This window comes from Heptranchias perlo, chromosome 24 (assembly GCF_035084215.1).
Source record: "Heptranchias perlo isolate sHepPer1 chromosome 24, sHepPer1.hap1, whole genome shotgun sequence".
Lineage (NCBI taxonomy): Eukaryota > Metazoa > Chordata > Chondrichthyes > Hexanchiformes > Hexanchidae > Heptranchias > Heptranchias perlo.
In genome coordinates this window covers 10,851,549-10,873,573 of record NC_090348.1, presented here as the reverse complement: position 1 = coordinate 10,873,573, position 22,025 = coordinate 10,851,549, and the positions used below count along the sequence as shown (strand labels likewise).

Below are 22,025 nucleotides of genomic sequence, written 5' to 3'. Positions count from 1 at the left end.
AGATCGATAGATTTTTGTTAGGTAAGGATATGGAGCTAAGACAGGTAAATGAAGTTGAGGTACAGATCTGCCATGATCTAATTGAATGGTGGAGCAGGCTCGAGGGGCTGAATGGCTGAACTCCTGTTCTGAATCTTCCTATGTTCCTATGTCTGTGCAGCCGTTCAACCTCTAATGAGAAAATCCCTCCCCATTAATTCCACAGTTCTCAGTTTTGCCTTTAATTGTATGAAGAGAGGACGATGATACTCCCCATGGGAATTCCTTCCGGCAGTATATTCCCATTGCCATCGCGACATGTGCAATGTAATTTGCATTAGCCTGCTATTTTTGCCTTTACGACCTTCCATCCTATATCCTTCTTGATGTTCCTTTTTTGTGAATCCAGCACTTTTTTTGCATATATATATCTCTTATTAAGAGCCTATGTTTGTCCTATGCTGCTTTCTTAGTGATATTCTTGCTTAATCTTGGTTTCCTTTCTCAAGCAGTGACATTCCTTTAGGCCTTTCTGCAGCTCACGTGATCTATGTTGAATTGCCACGCAGTTTATTTCTAACTTATCATTGTATAAATCCGTTAAGCACGTTTAACGGCCACCCTCTCTGGGCAAAACAGATCATCCAGTTTCCCCATTACACACTCAAGAAAAGCCTGGGCTTTACGAATTTGCCACTAAGCCAGCACTCAATGGTTTTGCAAACGCCAGAGCCAGATTAATGAGCTTTTTTTTTATCATCACCTTAGTGGCTCGTTAGTTACTTCAGAAGTATTGAAGGATCATTATTAGAGGTGTATAATGATTGGATGGCTCTCGGTCATTCCAGCTAATGAAATCGTGTTGCACGAAATGGGCTGTAGTGAAATCCTCTGCACCCACCATTTTGGTAGCAAGACGTTTTAAAATTTATGAATAAGCGCAGTTAATCCCTTTTTTCAAAAGGGGGAAAACATGGCTGTAAAGAGGCTTACAAATTAAGTGCCAGAATGCGATGGATTAACTTTGAGATTAAACAAGTTTGTTAATTTTTCTTCAAAATGCAGTTACTGGTAAGATTGGTTTGTCTTTAACGTACTATTGTTCAGCTGTGACATGTGTGCCAAGGGGTGAAGTAAGTTCACTCACTGTTTGATTTTATGTCTTTCGTTTTCCACTTGATAAGTTTTTCGGATCAAGAGCTTCGTCAGGCTGCAGTCCAACAGCTTGGAACCATACTGGATGATGAGTTGTTAGATTATCTGCCACAGTTAGTTCAGGTAAATAGACTATGATAAAGTATTGTATTATACAACAGAATTGCAGCCAAGCTTCACTATTATAACCTCCAGGGACTTGCACAGAAAGACTTGTCTTAAAAAAGTTTTTAGCTTGTCTGCCAACTTAATAGAGCTACAGTTGAAGTGGGCGATTTGTAACAGTGTGACCATGAGGTTGTATTATGGTGGCCTGCAAGTGCAAAATATACGCTACAATAAAAATTGCAAACATAAGACTATAGTTGTGAACAACTTGATTAGTTAGATACCACATGGTGTTGCTGAGCCATACGAAGCAGGAAGGCCCCAGGTTCGATCCCTGATCTGTGCTGCATTAGCTGACCCCAGTGGGATGGCAATATGGGCAGTGCAATTGACCTCCAAGTCCCAGGATAAGAAAGGAAAAAATGAACCACGATTCCTGCTGCTGATCTGTATCCAATGAGCCCTTGCGAGGAAGCTTGTGTGTGTCTGGACCTGAGCTGGAGACAGCATTGGGCTTGGCTGTGATGCCCTCTGCTGTCAAATAGCATCACTGGCTGAGTTCACACATTTGAGCATGATATCGCAGGGAGTGGCCCTTGTAAGCAGTGGCCCTCGCAGGGAGTGGGAGTGACCATTGCAGGGAGTGGCTCTCGCAGGGAGTGCTCCTCTGGAAGTCGCAGTCACGCAGCCCGTGATTTCCCATGATCCCCTGCTCGCTGAGAGCACCGGATCGCGGAATCGCCCTTATTGTGCCATATTAAACTGGGGAGATATCGCACTCAAAGACTTCACTGGTATTAAAAGTACCTTCCATGTCTGCAGAAACCCAGTTGAAAAGCAAACTGACCGAAAGCAAAATAAAACTTACTTTTATCATCATATTTTATACCACGCTCATGTTGTATACTTGATAGTAAAGCTCCTTATTTTGGGACTACTGGACCTGTGAGTCAGAAATGACTTGGATTTGCAGTCTTGGAAGTTACTTAACTCCTCACTGTTCTGTATTCAGCAACTCACCATCAAGTCAATGTTTATTGAAGCAGAGTCATAAACAAGCTAGCGTTCAGACCAAAACGTACCTTCAATGAAATGCACTGTGACCATAGATCATTTGGTAACGCTGGAATATTCAATAGTAATACTACCATTCAATACTGTAATACAATATGTCTCCAGTGTTGCATTTTTCAGTTTGACATTTTTAATGTGTCGAATGTCTGTATCTATAATCCCCAATAAGCTGCTTATTAAAAACTTACTGACCTCTGGATGCACATCAACTTTGGTCACCGGTAATCTTAACCTTGTGCTAATATTGGGTTCCTGTTTACACAAAGGTACGGATTAATAAATGCCGGCAATGCACATTATAATTCATGGTCACATGCGATCTTCACTTGGGGAGGGCGGGGGAAGGGGCATGACAATAGCAGGAGGAATGCATCTTGAATATATGTTGGAATCCTTGCTGTCACTTTATAATGACAGGCATGTGAATGGACACTGGCAAATTGTACCTCTGAGGTGTATCTCCACTATGCCATGCCATTTCAGAATTTCATCGTAGATAGTTTTTAGTAACAGATGAAGGTCTGATTTTTGAGAACCTCTGTTTGACATTTTAAAGAGGGTGCCTTTGACAAACTCTGAGTGGCTGTATTTGAGTGACTGACAGAACAAATATGACAAATACTCATGGAAGCCTTCCCTTTGGCCCTGTGCCTTGATGATCATGAATTTCAGTCATAGGTTCACATATGAATTGCTAATCGTGATCTCAGAGATTTATGAAATTAATCATAACTTTTATTAATATTGGGTTCTGTTAGTGACTGAAATTGGAAATGTACACAAGCAGATTGCCTAGGATGCAACAATCCACTTCGAAAAGTGTATTCTACTTTTAACAGGCAATAAAGTTCGAATGGCATCTTAACAGCCCTCTTGTGGAATTCTTACTTGATCGTTCAATGAGGAGCATTCGAGTAGCGCATCAGTTGTACTGGTAAGTGCCTAGATACCAACTTCTCCTTTCTAATTCAAGGTCAGTAATGATCGAGGACACCAAGAAAGCACGGCCCCGATTTCCGTTCCCTCCACCTTGGCAGTAAAGCGGCCCTCGGAATCGTGGGCATATACTTCCCACTCCGTGCCTCTTAGCAGGGACTTCGGCTGGGCAGTGGCAGAACTCTTCGTCCTGTCCGACCACGGTTAAGATCGACCGTCACGTCTCGCAAATGCTTTTGAAAAAACTACTTTAAAAAGATCTAAACTCCTTGTAATTGCTGTTTCTTGTTAGCCAGGGGCCATGCTACAGTCAACTCCTGTATAAATCACTGGTTAGGCCTTGTTCAATTCTGAGCACTGCACTTTAGGAAGGATGTCAAAGCCTTGGAGAGGGTGCAGAGGAGATTTACCAGAATGGTACCAGGGATGAGGGACTTCAATTACGTAGAGAGACTAGAGAAGCTAGTTCTCGGAGCAGAGAAGGCTAAAGGGAGTTACATAGAGTCTACAGGACAGAAACAGGCCATTCGGCCCGTGGTCTATGCCAGCGTTTATGCTGCACATGAGCCCCCTCCCAGAAGAGGAGGTTTAATAGAAGTGTTCAAAATTATGAGGGGTTTTGATAGAATAGATAGGGAGAAACTGTTTCCAGTGGCAGGAGGATCAGTAACCGGAGGACACAGATTTAAGATAATTGGCAAAAAATACAGGGGGAAAATTAGCAGAAATGTTTTTACACACCCAGTTATTATGATCTGAAATGCATTGCCTGAAAGGGTAATAGAAGCAGATTCAATAGTAACTTTTAAAAGGGAATTGGATATGTACTTGAAAAGGAGAAATTTGCAGGGCTATGAGGAAAGAGCAGGGGAATGGGAATAATTGGGACCTCTTTCAAAGAACTGGCACAGACACGATGGGCCAAATGGCCTCCTTCTGTGCTGTATGATTTTATGATTCCTGATAATATAAAGTTGCTTTTCATGCTAGAAATTCTGAGTCTTCAAATAATTTGAAGGAAGTGACTTTGAATTAAATGGAGTAGACCGTACTCCGGTAACTTCACCAGGAACAAAAATGGTTAATCTTGGTCATGATACTCCACTGGAATATATTGAATGCATTATCAGTGCGATTCATTTTCCATCAAGATAGTTTGGGTTATCACACACCATTGGAACGCGATCATCTATTCTCCTATCTATGTAGCAGCTGAAACAGTATGACTTTGTTTTTTTCCTTACTGGCGATTGTTTCTTGCTTAACACATATCATTTATACGTTGCCTGCTGGATTTCCTGCCTACTGACTGTGAATGCGCGGAAAATCCAGTCTGTGCGTTCACAACATGTGAGGCGCAGTTCGAGGAGTGTGTTTTATAAAGCAAGACTGATTTTGGAGAGTGTTTGGTCATCCAGATCAGGTTTCAGCCAGCAGAACGTGACGGGCAGGCTTGGGATATTGTTAAAAACTAGCACAGGTTAGAAAACCCATCCTTTCAAAACCAAGTCTAGATAGCTGAGGATAAGTTTCACAGCTGACCAGTCGTGTAGCTCATGATAAAAGACACTGAGGTAAAGCTCCATTCTGCGAGCCTCAGTACCTGCACCAGAAATACTTGTGCCTACTGTAGGCTAGAGTTGGCAGGTTGCTGCTTTATACTTGGAACACTCAGTACTATCTGCTCCATTGGTTTTCAAGCTTTGCAACAGTCTGTAACAGATCCCTAGACAATGCAACTATCTTTTATTTAGTGTTTATATGCTGACTAAAGTTCCGGATGCTGTTTAATCTGTTTGTTTATATTCTGCAGCAGCTGGAATAACATAAAAACAATCACGCATGCGCAATTTTGCACGAACCCCACTGATTTTAAGATGCAGATTGCAGCTACGCACCAGGCTGCTATAGCTCCGAATGGCTGAATCTTTTCCTTCCCCCTTCCCCTGCTTTTTTCAGAAATTAGCAGTTATTTCTTGCTCTTAAAAACAAAGGAGATGAAGGGACAGGTATTGGAAGATTGCAGTCTGTGTCAGTATAAGATCTATCCTTAGGGCTAGATCTTGCTGAAGAAATAACAGCATCTGAATGATGCTTGTCATTTTTAATGCGCAAATCGGCCAGCAGCTTGTAACGAGGAAGAAATACCCCATGACTTACGAAGAAGGAGCAAGTGGTAGGAACGTGTAAGAAACAGAACTCAAAGGAAGGCACGTGGAGAAGGTTAGGAGAGGGAAAAAATTACCTTCAGGCTCCTCCAGATAAAATTATTTCATCTTCATCTTACGCTGATAGTCCAGTTTTTCAGCCCATGTGTCAGCTTCTTAGCATTGGAAAAGAAGCACCAGCTTTTTGCACTGAGATTATATGGTGTCAGAAGTAATCAGATCAGTTGAAGGGTGGGAATGTAGCCTGTCGTAACAAATTGGATACTACGTTCTCCACTGTTGGTTGCACACGAACTAGAGGCAGAACAGTTTCAGATGAACTGATGGTTTCTGAGTCACAATTTCACGTGTATTTATTTAGTGTTTGTTCACAAAGAAATTTACAGATAACAAGTACTAAAATACAATTTTTTTTAACTTTTAATTTTCCTTAAAGGGATATTCTGGGAAATGCCCAGCTGTCGTCTTATTTGCTTATTCTTATTAGTGTGAAGTTCCTTTAAGAATAGTTGCAGCTGCTTTTTGATATAAAGGGAATGATCCCTGGGGTCAATGATTTAATTGACTTTATTTGAGTATTCCCATCACTGGAATTACAGAATTGCCTGGGTTTGGTAATGAAACAGGGAGTGGGGTTGGACTGGTGTTTTTAAGTTTTACTTAATTTTAAAAAAGTTACACTGAGATGGTCATAGTTAAGATTTAGACGACAGCATTACTGTGATGCCTGTTTACAGGTGAGTTGTAATAATAACAACAACAACTTGCATTTATATAGCACCTTTAAAGTAGTAAAACATCCCAACGTGCTTCACAGGAGTGTAATCAGATAAAAATTGACACCGAGCCAAAGAAGGAGACATTGCAATCAATTCTGAGGGACAGGATATACCGTCACTTAGAAAGACACGGAGTAATCAAGGACAGTCAGCATGGATTTGTTAAGGGAAGGTCATGTCTGACTAACTAAATTGAATTTTTTGAGGAGGTAACAAGGAAGATCGATGAGGGTAGTGTATTTGATGTAGTCTACATGGATTTTAGCAAGGCTTTTGCCAAGGTCCCACATGGCAGACTGGTCAAAAAAGTACAAGCCCATGGGATCCAAGGGAGAGTGGCAAGTTGGATCCAAAATTGGCTCAGTGACAGGAAGCAAAGGGTAATGGTCGATGGGTATTTTTGCGACAGGAAGGCTGTTTCCAGTGGGTTCCACAGGGCTCAGTACTAGGTCCCTTGCTTTTTGTGATATATATTAATGATTTGGATTTAAATGTAGAGGGCATGGTTAAGAAGTTTGCAGATGATACGAAAATTGGCCGTATGGTTGATATTGAGGAGGAATGCTGTAGACGGCAGGAAGATATCAATGGACTGGTCAGGTGGGCAGAAAATTGTCAAATGGAATTCAATCCGGAGAAGTGTGAGGTAATGAATTCGGGGAGGGCAAACAAGGCAAGGGAATGCACAATAAATGGGAGGATACTGAAAGGTGTAGAGGAAGTGAGGGACCTTGGAGTGCATGTCCACAGATCCCTGAAGATAGCATTACAGGTAGATAAGGTGGTTAAGAAGGCATTAGCCGAGGCATAGAATATAAGAGCAGGGAGGTTATGCTGGAACTGTATAAAACACTGGTTAGGCCACAGCTTGAGTACTGCATACAGTTCTGGTCACCACATTACAGGAAGGATGTAATTGCACTGGAGAGGGTACAGAGGAGATTTATGAGGATGTTGCCAGGAGTGGAGAATTTTAGCTATGAGGAAAGATTGGATAGGCCTGGGGTTGTTCTCTTTGGAACAGAGGAGGCCGAGGGGAGATTTAATTGAGGTGTACAAAATTATGAGGGGCCTAAATAGAGTGGATAGGAAGGACCTATTTCCCATAGCAGAGAGGTCAATAACCAGGGGGCATAGATTTAAAGTGATTGGTAGAAGGATTGGAGGGAAGCTGAGGAGAAATGTTTTCACCCAGAGGGTGGTGAGGGTCTGGAACTCACTGCCTGAAAGGGTTGTAGAGGCAGAAACCCTCAACTCATTTAAAAAGTACCTGGATGTGCACCTGAAGAGCCGTGACCTTCAAAGCTACGGACCAAGTGCTAGAAAGTGGGATTAGGCTGGGTGGCTCATTTTTGGCTGGCACGGACAGGATTTACCGTATGGCTGCCTTCTGTGCCGTAAATTTTCTGTGATACTATGATTAGGACAGGACACCAAAAGCACGGCCGCCACTGGTGGGGCGAAGAAAGCGGGGGATGCACAAGAGGTCAGAATTGGAGGAACGCAGAGATCTGGGAGGGTTGTAGAGCTAGAGGAGGTTACAGAGATGGGGAGGGGCGAGGCCATGGAGGGATTTGAACACAAGGATGAGAATTTTCAAATTGAGGCGTTGGTAGATCGGGAGCCAATGTAAGTCGGCAAGCAGAGAGGTGATGGGTGAGAGGGGCTTGGCGCTCAGTTATATTCTGTTACTACGAAAGCTGATTTAATTTTGTTTACACGCTCCTGGTGGGTGTCTCTTTATTACCATGTAGTAACTGATGAAGAAAGCCTGCACCATCCATAATGGAGCAGTCAATATCCACAGGGCAACGTGAGGAATTACATTAAGAATCAATAAATTGCAAATCTCAGACAGGAGGCAGTCGGGTCATGTGCGCCTGGGAGCATAAAATTCCTTCTTCCAGCACTTCTTCCTGCAAATCCTGCATTCATACACTTTTAATGCAATGATTGTTGTTTCCTGCATGAGAAAATGAACCTTTTGACAAGAGAAACATAGGTTGGAAAATTCAGTCAAATGATAGCAATTGAAAGCTAAACATGCTGGTATGACATTGCAATGTCCGCTATTTTAACAGATGGGTTGACCCACATATTTAAAATAGGTTCGTGGCTCAATTAAAGTAGGGGACAGAGGAATGTCATATGAATGCTTGAATCATCTGTCGCCAATCGCCAACAGTAATTTCCAGCCTCATGTATTTTTAGGCTTGATCAGCATCTAGAAGATGTTACAACCCATCATCAAAGGTTTCAGTGATACTCAGCATAGACTCAATCCGGGTGTTCCCTGCTCACCTTCCTCTGGACTGCCATGGAATCCAGGCAGGGGATAGATGGCACTTTTTATCTTGTGAAATTATTTTTCCGCCTGAGAGGCTCCAAAATGCTGTACAATGCACCAAATTAATTGCACAATCAAAATTGCTCCCAAGACCAGTTAGGGAAAATTGCCTGTTGGTGAACTCAGGAGCAGAAAACTCCAGCCTAAATCTCCTGCCTTCAGCAATTTCTATATCCACCACTACTGCCAAGTGCACTTTTCTGTATTTCAGATTATTCCCCAGAGTAAAAGAGATCCAGTATTGGGTACAGCTGCAGCATACATCTAATTCCTCGTCTTCACATCTGCATTGGGGGAGATGGGAGGTGGTGGGGGTGCAGGGGCCACTAGATTTTCTGATGGGAAATCATTGATGTCAGCATTATCTTAATGTCCATCTTGAAATAGTCCTGGCCTGAATTTACACCAAAAGGTTGCTCCTTTGGAGAAAATTTCTCCTAATATGTTGTAGAATATGATCTAGGATCCTATGCTTTAAATGGAAACACTTGACTGTTCCAGTGTTCCTGATTTTTGAAGTAATTCTGTAAATGAGGTGGGACAACTGCAGCTGCCGTCTCGAGTTAAGATTGTTCTTTGTGTTCCTCCGCAGGTTACTGAAGGATGGCTTGGCAGATTCTCAGTTCAAGGGCAGGTACAGCCAGCTATTAGCAGCTGTGCTCTGCTGTTCAGGGCATGCCATCCGAGAAGAATTTGACAAAGAGACCAAGCTCATCGACAGGTTGGCTGAGGTAGCTGAGAAAGTCTGGACAGCTGACCAATCAAAGCGATCAGTGAGTACAGCGAGATCTGTCCAATGGCATCTTTGGTAAATGCTCACCCTACATAAAGGGCATTTATTTAGCCAATGCCTAGGGCTGATGTTGGGATCCCAGGGTAACAGTTTTCAATATAAATGGAAATATATAACCATTTCCCAATTTTATAATCGTACTTTTCCCCCCACCCTCTCAAGGAGGAGTGACCCTGGGGTATGGGCACCAGCTGTTCTCCAGTAACTTGACCAAGTGGCCATTTTTGTTTTGCCATTTTCCTCCCTTCCTACCCTAGGTGTTGATTCTTGCCGGAATATGGTTTTCCAGGTACTTGCCCAGTGGCCATTCGTTTTGGGTGAGCCTAGACTATGAGTGTCGGCAGGCTATTCAACTGCAGGGGACATCACAGCTGTGCTTCGTCCTGTCCTCACTTGACAATTTCCAACACTGATCAGCAATTGTGAGCAGGAACCTTGCTGGATTTTTTTCCCCCTTCTTAGCCTAGAGTACTAAAGCCTAAATGTAGAGGCCTTCCCACCACCCCAGCAGAAATGAGCCAACTGAGCACTGACTAGTGATCAAAGCTGGGACCTTATCAGTCCATAGGGCACAGTACCGTAATGCATAGTATATTCACCCACAGAGCTATCGGGTATTAAAAGTAAAGTATTCTTAATTAGCTTAACTGATTTTCTCTGCAAAAACTGTCAGACGAGCCAGTCAATCCTGAAACCTCATGATTTTTGAGGCTGGTCATAATTTGGTTCTGATCCTTGCATCTGCACCTAGAGCCATTGGAGTAGATCTTGACTTTGTGCAATGGTGTAAAACAGGTGATAGTGGGCCGGCAGCCGTTTCACATCTTTCCCGATTTTTATTTTCATTTACTTCAATGGAAATAAAAATCAGGAGAGCTGTAAAACAGGCTGCTGACTTGCTATCCCGTTTTACACTCTCGCACAAACTCAAGATCCACCCCAATGTCTGGTATAATCGGTATCATTTGCTCTTTTCTCCAGTACACCATCCAAAGCATTTGTATAACCTAAATCTTCATTGTATAATATATTTAAAAATCTGACATCTGCATGCACTTCCTGTCAGGTTTTTTCATTATAAATTCCCATGTCCACATTGCCTATGTCACACTGCAGTATACACACAGGCAGAAAATCAGCCCTTGTATAAACCATGGAAAGTTATCCAATGTCTTGAGCACAGTTCATCTTTGGGAAGTATTGGATCACTGAATTTATCCTTCAGTTTCTTGTTGCTGGGGCTCTCTCTGTACAAAGAAGAGAAATGTCCCCTTTATTCTGGTACAGCGATTGTTTTGACTACTTTGCTAAGGTGCAAATTTTACTGTTGTAGTTTTTGTTTTGCCTAGAAATAAAGAATGATACCATTTTTCCCCCATGTTGTAGACCGTATTAATGAAAGAGATTGAAGAAGTAGAGAAATTCTTCTACCAAGAGCATGTTTGCCGCCTGCCGTTGAATCCTGCATTCGCAGTAAAAGGCATTGATGCCAGTGTAAGTTCACATGGAAGGAAACTGCTGCTGCCTCATGACTTATTTATAGAGATGTCCCTCAGGAGCCCTGGTCAGCCATGGTTCTGGATTACTACACAATGTTTGAAGTTTTCCTATTTTTTCTGTCCTCTTAAACTTCGTTTTTTTCTAATGTCCAAAAAATAAAGACATTGGCAGTAAGTCAGAACTGGGAAATGACAGGCCCGTTAGCTTGACTTGGGTTATAGGCAAGTTGCTAGATGGGATCATGAGAGATACTCTATGATCACCAGGACAGAGAAGGGGTTATGAGACTCTCAACATGGCTCCTGGAAAAGAAGGTAATCTGATTAAATTTTTTGAGGCAGTTACTAGGTTGGTGGATGTAGATAGCCCGACTTGACATTGTGTACCTTGATTTTGGGAAAAAAAGAATTTAACACTACACAATAGGCTACTTAATCAGATAGGGTCCTGTGGGATCAATGGGCAGATTTTGGGTTGGAGCAGGAATTGGTTGCATTCTTGTAGGCAATAGGGTGTTATGAATGGCAACGATTCTACGTGGGGACCTGTTACAAGTGGAGTCCAGCAGGGATCGGTCTAAGGGCCATTGCTCTTCACCATCTTTATTAGTGACCTGGATGAAGACATCAGGGAAACTATCAGCAAGTTCCTGGATCACAGAAAGGTTTGTGCAGGTGTTAGAACCTTAGATGAGAAAAAAATAGATTACAAGCAAATCTAGATGCAATGGGGGAATGGGCCCACGTCTGACATGTCATTTAATATGGATAAATGTAATGTTATCCATGTGAGTAGGGCTAATGCTAAGCATGTATATTCCATGCATGGTTGGGAACTTAGGGCTGTTGAGTGGGAACAAGACCCAGTTGTTGCAATACGTGAATCTCTAAAGGTTCATGACCAGTGCTGCGAGGCTATTTCAAAAGCAAATAGACTGCTAGCATGTATTAGGATGATTAAATACGAAACAAAAAATACTATACTGTCCTTGTATAAGACCTTGGTTAAGCCCCATCTAGAACACTCTGTCCAGTTTTAGCCGTCTGAAATGTTGGGGGATATGGAGGCCCTGGAAAAGGTTCAGAGGAAATCCACTAGATTGATAGCTAGTTTAAAGGCCCTTAGTTACCATGATAGGCTGAGCGAACTAGTTTTTTACTCTATAAAAGCATAGACTCTGAGGGGATTTCATTGAGGTCTTTAAAATAATGAAATGATTAGATTTGATCCATTTCAGTCAGATAGATTATGGAGGACCAGGCGACATGAGTATAAGTTACATAAGCATAGAACTAAGTTAGACGTCAGGTAGTATTTCTTTTCACTGATTTGACAACCTATGGAACAAGTTACTGGCTCGTACATTGAGTGCAGATTCAGTGCATTCAGCAGGGAGCTGGATAAGTGCCTGACTGTGGCTGATATTACTATGTATAGAAGGCAGTTGTGTATTGGGGGATGTATCTCCCAGTCATTGTGGACTCCTGGAACTTGTTTGATTGCCTTTGTGAGTCGGTGAGGAATTTCTCAAAGTATTCTTTCTCCCTAAATCAGCCTAAGGTTTTGCTTCTCAGGAGATTACTGGGCTGACTGTTTGGGGAATGGGAGGGGGGGGCGATTAGATGGTGGGTGTGAGTTCCACCATAACAGTATGGGACAGGCTTAATGGACCAGCAGGTCTTTTCCTATCCTTCATTTTTCTATGTCCATTAGCAGTTAGGTGAGGTACACTAAAGAAAGGACTTACATTTATATAGCATCTTTCACATCCTCAGGATGTCTCAAATCACTTCACAGACAATGAATTACTTTTGAAGTGTAATCACTGTTATGTCGGCAGATGTGACAGCCAATTTGTACACAGCAAGGTCCTACAAACAGTAAGTCAGATAAATGACCAGATAATCTGTTATAGTGATGTTGGTTGAGGGATAAATGTTGATCAGGTGACCTGTTCTTCCTCGAGTAATGCCATGGGATCTTTTTACGTTCCCCTCAACAGGCAGATAGGGCTTCAGTTTAACATTTCATCCAAAAGACAGTGCCTCCAATAATGCAGCACTCCCTCAGTACTGCACTGAAGTGTCAGCCTAGATTAGGTGCTGAAGTCCTGGAGCTGGGCTTGAACTCATGACCTCTGACTTAGAGGCGAACATGCTACGACTGAGGTAAGCTAACACTTAACCTGAAAAACTAGGAGAACAAGATACTCATCCGTATTCTCTTTGTTTCATTATTATGGGAGTGGCACAGAAATGCAAAGTTACTTTTAGTGTTCTGATTTAGTCAGCATTTCAGGAATCAAAAAGAACAAATCAGAACAGTTTAGAAAACTGCTTGGGGGAAGTGGTACTTGCTGTTCTGTGGCAAAAGCTACAGTTGTTTGGTATTGAGAAACAGGAGTAAATATTAGGAATTAGCACTTTCAGAGCAGTGCTTCGTACGATGCATTTTAATTTTATGACGGGCGATGGATGAACGGGACTTGGTACGAGTTAGGATACGGGCAGCAGAGTTTTGGATGAGTTCAAGTTTATTGAAGGTGGAAAGTAGAAGGCCAGCCAGGAGAGCATTTGAATAGTCAGGTCTGGAGGTAACAAAAGCATGGATGAAGGTTTCAGCAGCAGATGAGCTGAGGCAGGGGCAGAGACGGACGATGTTACAGAGGTGGAAGTAAGCGGTCGTCATGATGGAGAGGATATGTGGTCGGAAGCTCATCTCAGGTCAAATAGGAAGAAGAGTGGGGAGTTCTCCTGGTGTCCTCGGCAATATTCCTCCCTCAACCAACACCATCAAAAAAAACGATTAACTGCTAATTTCTCATTTACTGTTTGCGAGATCTTCTTGTACACAAATTGGCTGCCGTGTTTGCCTACAAAACATTGACTGTAGTTCCAAAATAATTCATTGTTTGTTAAGTATCTTGGGACATCCTGAAAATATGAAAGGCATTATTTAAATGCAATTTCTTTTTGATTGTTTTAAGAAGCATTTGAATTGCAAATTAACTCCAAAGTATTAACAGAGAGTCCTCATGCAGCAGGCTCAGTGCAGTTATTTCCCACATGCTTGTCACAAAGTATAGATTTTATACAGATGCAATGCAATGAATTATATTGAACCTACAATCTCGCCTCTGAATCAGAAGGTTGTAGGTTCAAGGCTCACTTCAGAGACCTGAGCACAAAATCAAAACTGACACTCTGGTGCAGTACTGAGAGAGTGCTGCACTGTCGGAGGTGCTGTCTTTCGGATGAGACATTAAACCGAGACCCCGTCTGCCCTCTCAGGTGGACGTTTAAAAGATCCCTTGGCGCTATTTCAAAGAGGAGCAGTGGAGTTCTCCCTGGTGTCCTGGCCAATATTCATCTCTCAACCAACGTCATTAAAACAGATTATCTGGTAATTTATTTTATTGCTGTTTGTGATTCCTTGCTGTGCACAACAGCTGCCGCAGTTCCTACATTACAAAAGTGACTACACTTCAAAAAGTACTTCATTGGCTATAAAGAGCTTTGGGACATCCTGAGTTCATGAAAGGCACTATGTAAATGCAAGTCTTCCTTTTTTATTTGTGCCAAGGAGAGGAAGAAGTAGTCCTTTTGTGTCCCCTTGCTAGTTGCAGTTTTGAAACAGCCATGCAGCGGCAACATTGTGCAGTATCCAGGAACCATGTTAGAGTCGCTGCCAATCAACACTGGCCACAAAGCAAAAGATAAGAAGCCAAATATATATTAGCATCTGTCATTTTTATCAGTGTTTTCCCTTACCCCTCCTCTGTTGAAGACAGTGGCTCCCAGTGGACTATGGCCACATGGGTAGTGGAGGCCCTGGAGTAGCTTGCTCAAGTTAGTGTTCTTCACTTGTGAATCTGGACAGTGTCAGCAGGCTGTTCAACTGTGGGGGGTATCATGGTCTTCATGTCCACACAAAATCCACGCCCACCAGTGATCACTATATATTGATCGTGAGCTGGAACCTTTGGGAACTAAATATACTAGCTTGGCCTAGACTTTGGTTCCAGACACAGCACCGAATATACATCAGTAGACACAAGTGTGTGCGTACACACATATGTACACAGACACACACATACATACATAGACACATGTGCGCACACACACACACACACACACTGTGGCAAAAATTCTTTCGTTTTTAGCTGGATTTAATGTGTGCAATTATAAGTAAATATAATTTAAACTGGGCTGGGACCAGTGCCCTGGCAAATCGAATAACTAGGGCTGTAAATGGGGCTTTAGGCTAAAATGGGGGTGGGGTGGGGGGGTCAGTTGAGGGGAAATTTAGAAATCAAAAGAGAAAAGTCAAGGCGACAGAGCAGTGTAAAGATAAGCAGACTGTGGCAGGAAGGGACAGAAAGTTTAACAGTAATAGTACATCAGTGAATAAAGTAAAAGCAGGGAAAAATGGTGAAAAATTAAAATTAAAGGCTCTTTATCTGAAAGCAAGAAGCATTCGTAACAAGATATACAAATTAGTGGCACAAATAGAGATAAATGGGTTTGATCTAATAGCCATTACAGAGACATGGCTGCAAAGTGACCAAGGTTGGGAACTAAATATTCCAGGGTACTTGATGTTTCGAAAAGACAGGCAGAATGGAAAAAGAGGGGGGTAGCCCCGATGATCAGGACAGTGGTGAGAAAGGATCTTGGCTCGGAGGATAAGGGAGTAGAATCAGTATGGGCGCAAATTTAAAAAAATAACACGGGGCAAAAAACACTGGTGGAAGTAGTTTATAGGCTCCCTAACAGTAGCTAGACCATTGGACATAGTATTAATCAAGAAATAATAGGAGCTTGTAACAAAGGTAATGCAATAATCACAGGGGACTTTAATCTTCATATAGACTGGACAAATCAAATTGGCAAAGGCAGTCTGGAGGACGAGTTCATGGAATGTATTCGAGACAGTTTCCTGGAACAATTCATCATGGAACCAACCAGGGTACAAACTATTTTACATACGAACATATCAATTTAAGAGCAGGAGTATGCCATTCAGCCCCTTGAGCCTGTTCTGCCATTTGATGAGATCATGGCTGATCTGATTGTGACCTCAACCCTACTTTCCCGTCTACCTGTAACCTTTGACTCTCTTGTTAATCAGGAACCTATCTAACTCCGCCTTAAAAATATTCAATGACTTTACCTCCACCGCTCTCTGGGGAAGGGAGTTCCACAGACTCACGACCCTCTGAGAGAAAAAATTTCTCCTCATCTCTGCCTTAAATGGGAGACCCCTTATTTTTAAACTGTGGCCCCTAGTTCCAGTCTCTCCCACAAGGGGAAACATCCTCTCAGCATCTACCCCTTCTAGTCGCCACAGGATCTTATATGTTTCAGTAAGATCACCTCTTCTTCTACGCTCCAGTGCATACAGGCCCAACTTGTCCAACCTTTCCTCATAAGATAACCCCCTCATCCCAGGAATCAGTCGAGTGAACCTTCTCTTAACCGCCTCTAAAGCAATTATGTCCTTTCTTAAATAAGGAGACCAAAACTGCACACGGTATTCTCGATGTGGTCTCACCAATGCCCTGTACAACTGTAGCAAAACATCTCTACTTTTATATTCCATTCCCCTTGCAATAAATGACAACATTCCATTTGTCTTCCTGATCACTTGCTGTACCTGCATACTAGCTTTTTGTGATTCATGTACTAGGACACCCAGATCCCTCTGTACCTCAGAGTTCTGCAATCTCTCTCCATTTAAATAATATACTGCTTTTCTATTGGATTGCTTTTCTATTTAGATCTTGTATTGTGTAATGAGACAGGGTTAATTAGCAATCTCACAGTAAAGGATCCTCTAGGGAAGAGTGATCATAATATGATAGAATTTCACATTGAGTTTGAGAGTGACATACTTAAGACCGAAACTAGAGTATTAAACTTAACGCCAATTACATAGGTATGAGGGGTGAGTTGGCTAAGGTAGATTGGGAAATTAGATTAAAAGATATGACAGTAAATAAGCAATGACAAACATTTAATGAAATATTTCAATATTCTCAATGAATATACATTCCACTGAGAAATAAAAACTCCACGGGAAAAGTGATTCATTTGTGGCTAACTAAAGAAGTTAAAGATAGTATTAGATTAAAAGAAGAGGCCTATAATGTTGCAAAGAAGAATAGTAAGCCTGAGGATTGGGAGAGTTTTAGATGACCAAAAGATTGATTATAAAGGGAGAAAATAGAATATGAAAGTAATCTAGCAAGAAATATAAAAATGGATTGTAAGAGCTTCTACAATTATGTAAAAAGGAAGGGAGTAGCAAAAGTAAACGTTGGTCTCTTAGAGGCTGAGACAGGAGAAATTATAATGGGGAATAAGGAAATGGCAGAGACGTTAAACAAATATTTTGTATCTGTCTTCACAGTAGCAGACACAAAAAGCATACCAGAAATAGTGGAGAACCAAGGGGCTAATGAGAGTGAGGCACTTGAAGTAATTAATATTAGTAAAGAAAAAGTACTGGAGAAATTAATGGGACTAAAAGCCGATAAATCCCATGGACCTTATGGCCTACATTCTCGGGTTCTAAAAGAAGTGGCTGCAGAGATAGTGGATGCATTCATTACGATCTTCCAAAATGTCCTAGATTCAAGAACGGTCCCAGTGGATTGGAAGGTAACAAACGTAATTCAAGAAAGGAGGGAAAGAGAAAATAGGGAACTAAAGACCAGTTAGCCCGACATCAGTCATCGGGAAAATGCTGGAATCCCTTATTAAAGAAGTGGTAAGAGGGCACTTAGAAAATCATAGTATGATTAGACAGAGTCAACATGGTTTTATGAAAGGGAAATCATGTTTGATAAATTTATTCGAGTTTTTTGAGGATGTAACTAGCAGGGTAGATAAAGGGGAACCAGTGGATGTAGTATATTTGAATTTTCAAAAGGCATTCGATAAGGTGCCACATAAAAGGTTGTTACGCAAGATAAGGGCTCATGGGATTGAAGGTAATATATTAGCATAGATAGAGGATTGGTTAACGGACAGAAAACAGAGAATAGGGATAAACGGGTCATTCTCAGGTTGGCAGGCTGTAACTAGTGGGGTGCCACAAGGATCAGTGCTTGGGCCTTAACTATTTACAATCTATATTAATGACTTAGATGAAGGGACTGAGAGTAATGTATCCAAGTTTGCTGACGATACAAAACCAGGTGGGAAAATAAGCTGTGAGGAGGACACAATGAGTCTGCAAAAGGATATAGACAGATTAAGTGAGTGGGCGGAAGTTGACATATGGAGTATAATGTGGGAAAATTTGAGGTTTTTCTCTTTGGTAGGAAGAATAGAAAAACAGAATATTTTTTAAATGGTGAGAAACTATTAAATGTTGGTGTTCAGAGAGACTTGGGTGATCTCGTACAAGAAACACAAAGGTTAGCATGCAGGTACAGCAGGCAATTAGGAAGGCAAATGGCATGTTGGCCTTTATTGCAAGGGGGTTGGAGTACAAGAGTAAGGAAGTCTTGCTACACTTGTACAGGGCTTTGGTGAGACCTCACCTGGAGTACTGTGTACAGTTTTGGTCTCCTTTATCTAAGATATACTTGCCTTAGAGGCGGTGCAACAAAGATTCACTGGATTGATTTCTGGGATGAGAAGGTTGTCCTACAAGGAGAGATTGAGTAGAATGCGCCTATACTCTCTGGAGTTTAGATGAATGAGAGGTGATCTCATTGAAACATACAAAATTCTGAGGGGGCTTGACAGGGTAGATGCTGAGAGGTTGTTTCCCATGACAGGAGAGTCTAGAACTAGGGGGCATAAACTCAGGATAAGGGGTTGGCCATTTAAGACAGAGATGAGGAGAAATTTCTTACACAGAGGGTTGTGAATCTGAGGAATAATCTACCCCAGAGGGCTATGGATGCTGAGTCGTTGAATATGTTCAAGGCTGAGATGGATAGATTTTTGAACCCTAGGGGAATTAAGGGATATGGGGATTGGACGGGAAAGTGGAGTCGAGGTCGAAGATCAGCCATGATCTTATTGAATGGCGGAGCAGGCTCAAGGGGCCATATGGTCTATTCCTGCTCCTATTTCTTATGTTCTTATGTAATTGAAGTAGGAATCAAAATAAAGATACATAAAAACTAAGGGAAGAAAGTATGTCCTAAAAATGCTTCAAAGTCAACCCATGAATTACTTTTGAAATGTAGTCACTGTTCTAGTGTGGGCAAACACAGCTGCCAATTTGCAGAATGTTGGCCAGGACACCAGGAGAACTCCCTGTTCTTCTTTGAATACTGCCATGGAATCTTTTATGTCCACCTGAACAGAAATAGGACCTCGATTTAATACCTCACCTGAAAAGTGACACTTCCGACAATGCAGCACTCCTTCTGTACTGTACTGATATGTCAACCTAGATTTTGGATTCAAGTCCCACTCTAGGACTTAAACTCGCAACATTCTGACTCAGATAAGTCTGTTACTAACTGAGCCAAGCAAAAAATGAAAGAGATTTATCTTTCTTACAGATCTCATTTTTGCAGAACATCTAAAACTTCCCAATCTGCAGTCACAGCAATAATAACTCTCATTTCTTCTCAAACCAACGCAATGAATTTTATTGCACCAAAAACATTGTGCACTGAAAGGGTTAAGTGTTTCACATTCACTCCAAAGAGTAAAATGCTGATTTTTAAATTTGAAAACGGATTGAAATCCAGCGCCGAGTGAGGTGAATTTAATAATCCACTTTCTCTGATGTCTGGAAGATGTCACAGGGGAAATAAATTACAACAGTGTAATAGCTTTAAGGCCAGTGCTTAAAACAAAGTTGCTTGAGTTCCACAGCCTTAGCTCTCAAATCTTGGATTGCAAGCAGTCGAACAACATAATTTGTTAGCTGTTTAATTGAGATGCTCTTCTGAGATTAGCTCAACATAGTGATCGAAACACAAGGATCCAGGCTCCAATGCATCCAGTGTACACTTAGGAATTGTTTCTATAGAAACGTCATGTGCCCCAGTGCAAAATGTTTATTTCTTGAGTGTATTGGTATATTATGCTGACACAAGACCTTTTCTTTTTCTCCCTGTGAAATAATTTATAGATTTGTTTTCTAAGGATTAGGCCTAGATATTCTGATTGGCATTATTCAAATTGAAATATCTAGGCTTTATTGCTTTTTTTTTGTTAAGCAGTCCTCATTCATATGAAGTATGGAAAGAAAGAACTTGCTTTTATGTAGCACCTTTCACATCCTCAGGATTTCCCCAAACCATTTTACAATTGATGAATTTATTTTTGAAGGGTAGTCACTGTTGTTTTGTAGGCAATCATGGCAGCCAATTTGTGAAGAGCAAGATTCCACACAAACAGTAAATGAGATAAATAACCAAATAGTCCATTTTGGCAGAGTTGGTTGACGGGCTCATTTTGACCAGGACAGCATGGAGAACGCCCTGCTCTTCTCCAAATATGCCATGGGATCTTTTACATGCACCTTAACAGGCAGGCAGGGCCTCGATTTAACATCTGATCTGAAAGACAGCACCTTCGACAGTGCAGCACTTCTTCAGTACTGCACTGAAGTGCCAGCCTAGATTATGTGTTTAAGTGGGATTAAGTGGTAGTGCTCTCACTTCTGACTCCCACTTTGAGTCAGAAGTGAGAGCACTACCATTGACCCAAGAAGACCTTTTGGCCCAACAGTCTGTTGGCTCTTTGTTGAAGCAATCTAAAACGAATCCCTATGGCCTGCTGTCTCCCTATATCCCTGTATCTTCCTCTGCTTCAAATGTTTATTCAATACAATTGAAAACAAGTGTTACAATTTTTTTATGATGCTTATATTTCCATATTTTTCTCTTTGTGAAGGCCTGTTCCTATTTCACCTCCAATGCTGTTCCTCTGAAAATTTCTTTCATCAATGCAGACCCTTTGGGCAAAAATATCAATGTGATATACAAGGTAGGACTTGGATGATATTCATGGAAACTTAATTGTGGCATATCTGGAAAAACCCCACTTCAGCATTGACTGAGTAATGATTGTTTATGAAACCAAAGCTGTGCCCATGTGGTTGGCAGTTTACCATCAGTATATTGTGTTAAGTGTGTTTTTCATGAACTAATTTGTAAAATGTCAAAAACCCATTTAAATATTAGTTAGCCATCAACAAACCTTCTGCACCTGTTTGACCCAGAGCTGAGATTCAAATCCTGCACCTTATCCATCACCAAGACCACTTGTATCCACCCACCTCTGCTCCCCTCACAGCCCCATTGCCATGGAATCGCTTATCCTTTCATTTTCACTTCCAGGTGCTATTTCTCCTGCTCCATCCGTGTATTCCTACCTGCCCTCTTCAGTTTACCAATTCTTGCCTTCCGTGCATCCCTCTCCCCCTCCTTCAGTCCACCAATGGTGGTAGGGCCCACAGCCATCCTGGGCCTACTCTCTGGAAGTTTATCCTTAAACATCTCCACGAGTCCACTTCTGCACCTTCAAAAGCCACCCTGTTCATTTTTAAAAATGTGTTTGTGCCTCTGTGAAACGCTTTGGGATGTTTTATGTTAAAGGCGCTAAAAAAATGTCAATTGTTGTTCTTAAAACCTACCATGCGTTTGATCACCTCTCTTACCCTGGCTCAGTGTAGTGTCTTTTTATTTTTTTCCTCAAGTGCCATGTCTCATTTTTGTGTGTCAAGGGCATTATAAGAATGTAAGAGCATAAGAAATAGGAGCAAGAGAAGGCCATACGGCCCCTCAAACCTGCTCCACCATTCAATTAAGATCATTCATTAAGATCATGGCTGATCTTTGACCTCAACTCCACTTTCCAGCCGGATCCCCATATCCCTTGATTCCCCCTACAGTCCAAAAATCTATCTCAGCCTTGAATATACTCAACGACTCAGCATCCACAGCCCTCTGGGGTAAAAAATTCCAAAGATTCACAACTGTCTGAGTGAAGAAATTCTTCCTCATCTCAGAATGAAATGGCCAACCCCTTATCCTGAGACTATGCCCCCTAGTTCTAGACTCTCCAGCCAGGGAAACAACGTCTCAGCATCTAAATTACATAAATAGAAGGTTTTGCTGCTGTTGCTTAGATCTGCATGCTCCATCCACATTTACTTGTGTTCCATGCGACTTGAATCCTAATGGCAGATAGGTCAACTCTGAGATC

The 22,025-nt window shown here is 41.7% G+C and overlaps 1 protein-coding gene across 6 annotated transcripts in view; it reads left to right on the top strand.

Moving 5' to 3' along the window:
• Positions 1 to 22,025, top strand: part of LOC137341562 (phosphatidylinositol 3-kinase C2 domain-containing subunit gamma-like) — a 147,895-nt gene that overhangs the window by 69,858 nt on the left and 56,012 nt on the right. For 5 of the 6 annotated variants that reach the window (XM_068004749.1, XM_068004747.1, XM_068004753.1 and 2 more), the window contains exons 17-21: positions 1,164 to 1,257; positions 3,156 to 3,250; positions 9,139 to 9,319; positions 10,726 to 10,833; positions 20,712 to 20,804. In XM_068004749.1, coding sequence (XP_067860850.1) covers positions 1,164 to 1,257; positions 3,156 to 3,250; positions 9,139 to 9,319; positions 10,726 to 10,833; positions 20,712 to 20,804 — 571 coding nt within the window. The remainder of the gene's footprint in view (positions 1 to 1,163; positions 1,258 to 3,155; positions 3,251 to 9,138; positions 9,320 to 10,725; positions 10,834 to 20,711; positions 20,805 to 22,025) is intronic. The other variant, XM_068004750.1, reaches the window with a different exon arrangement.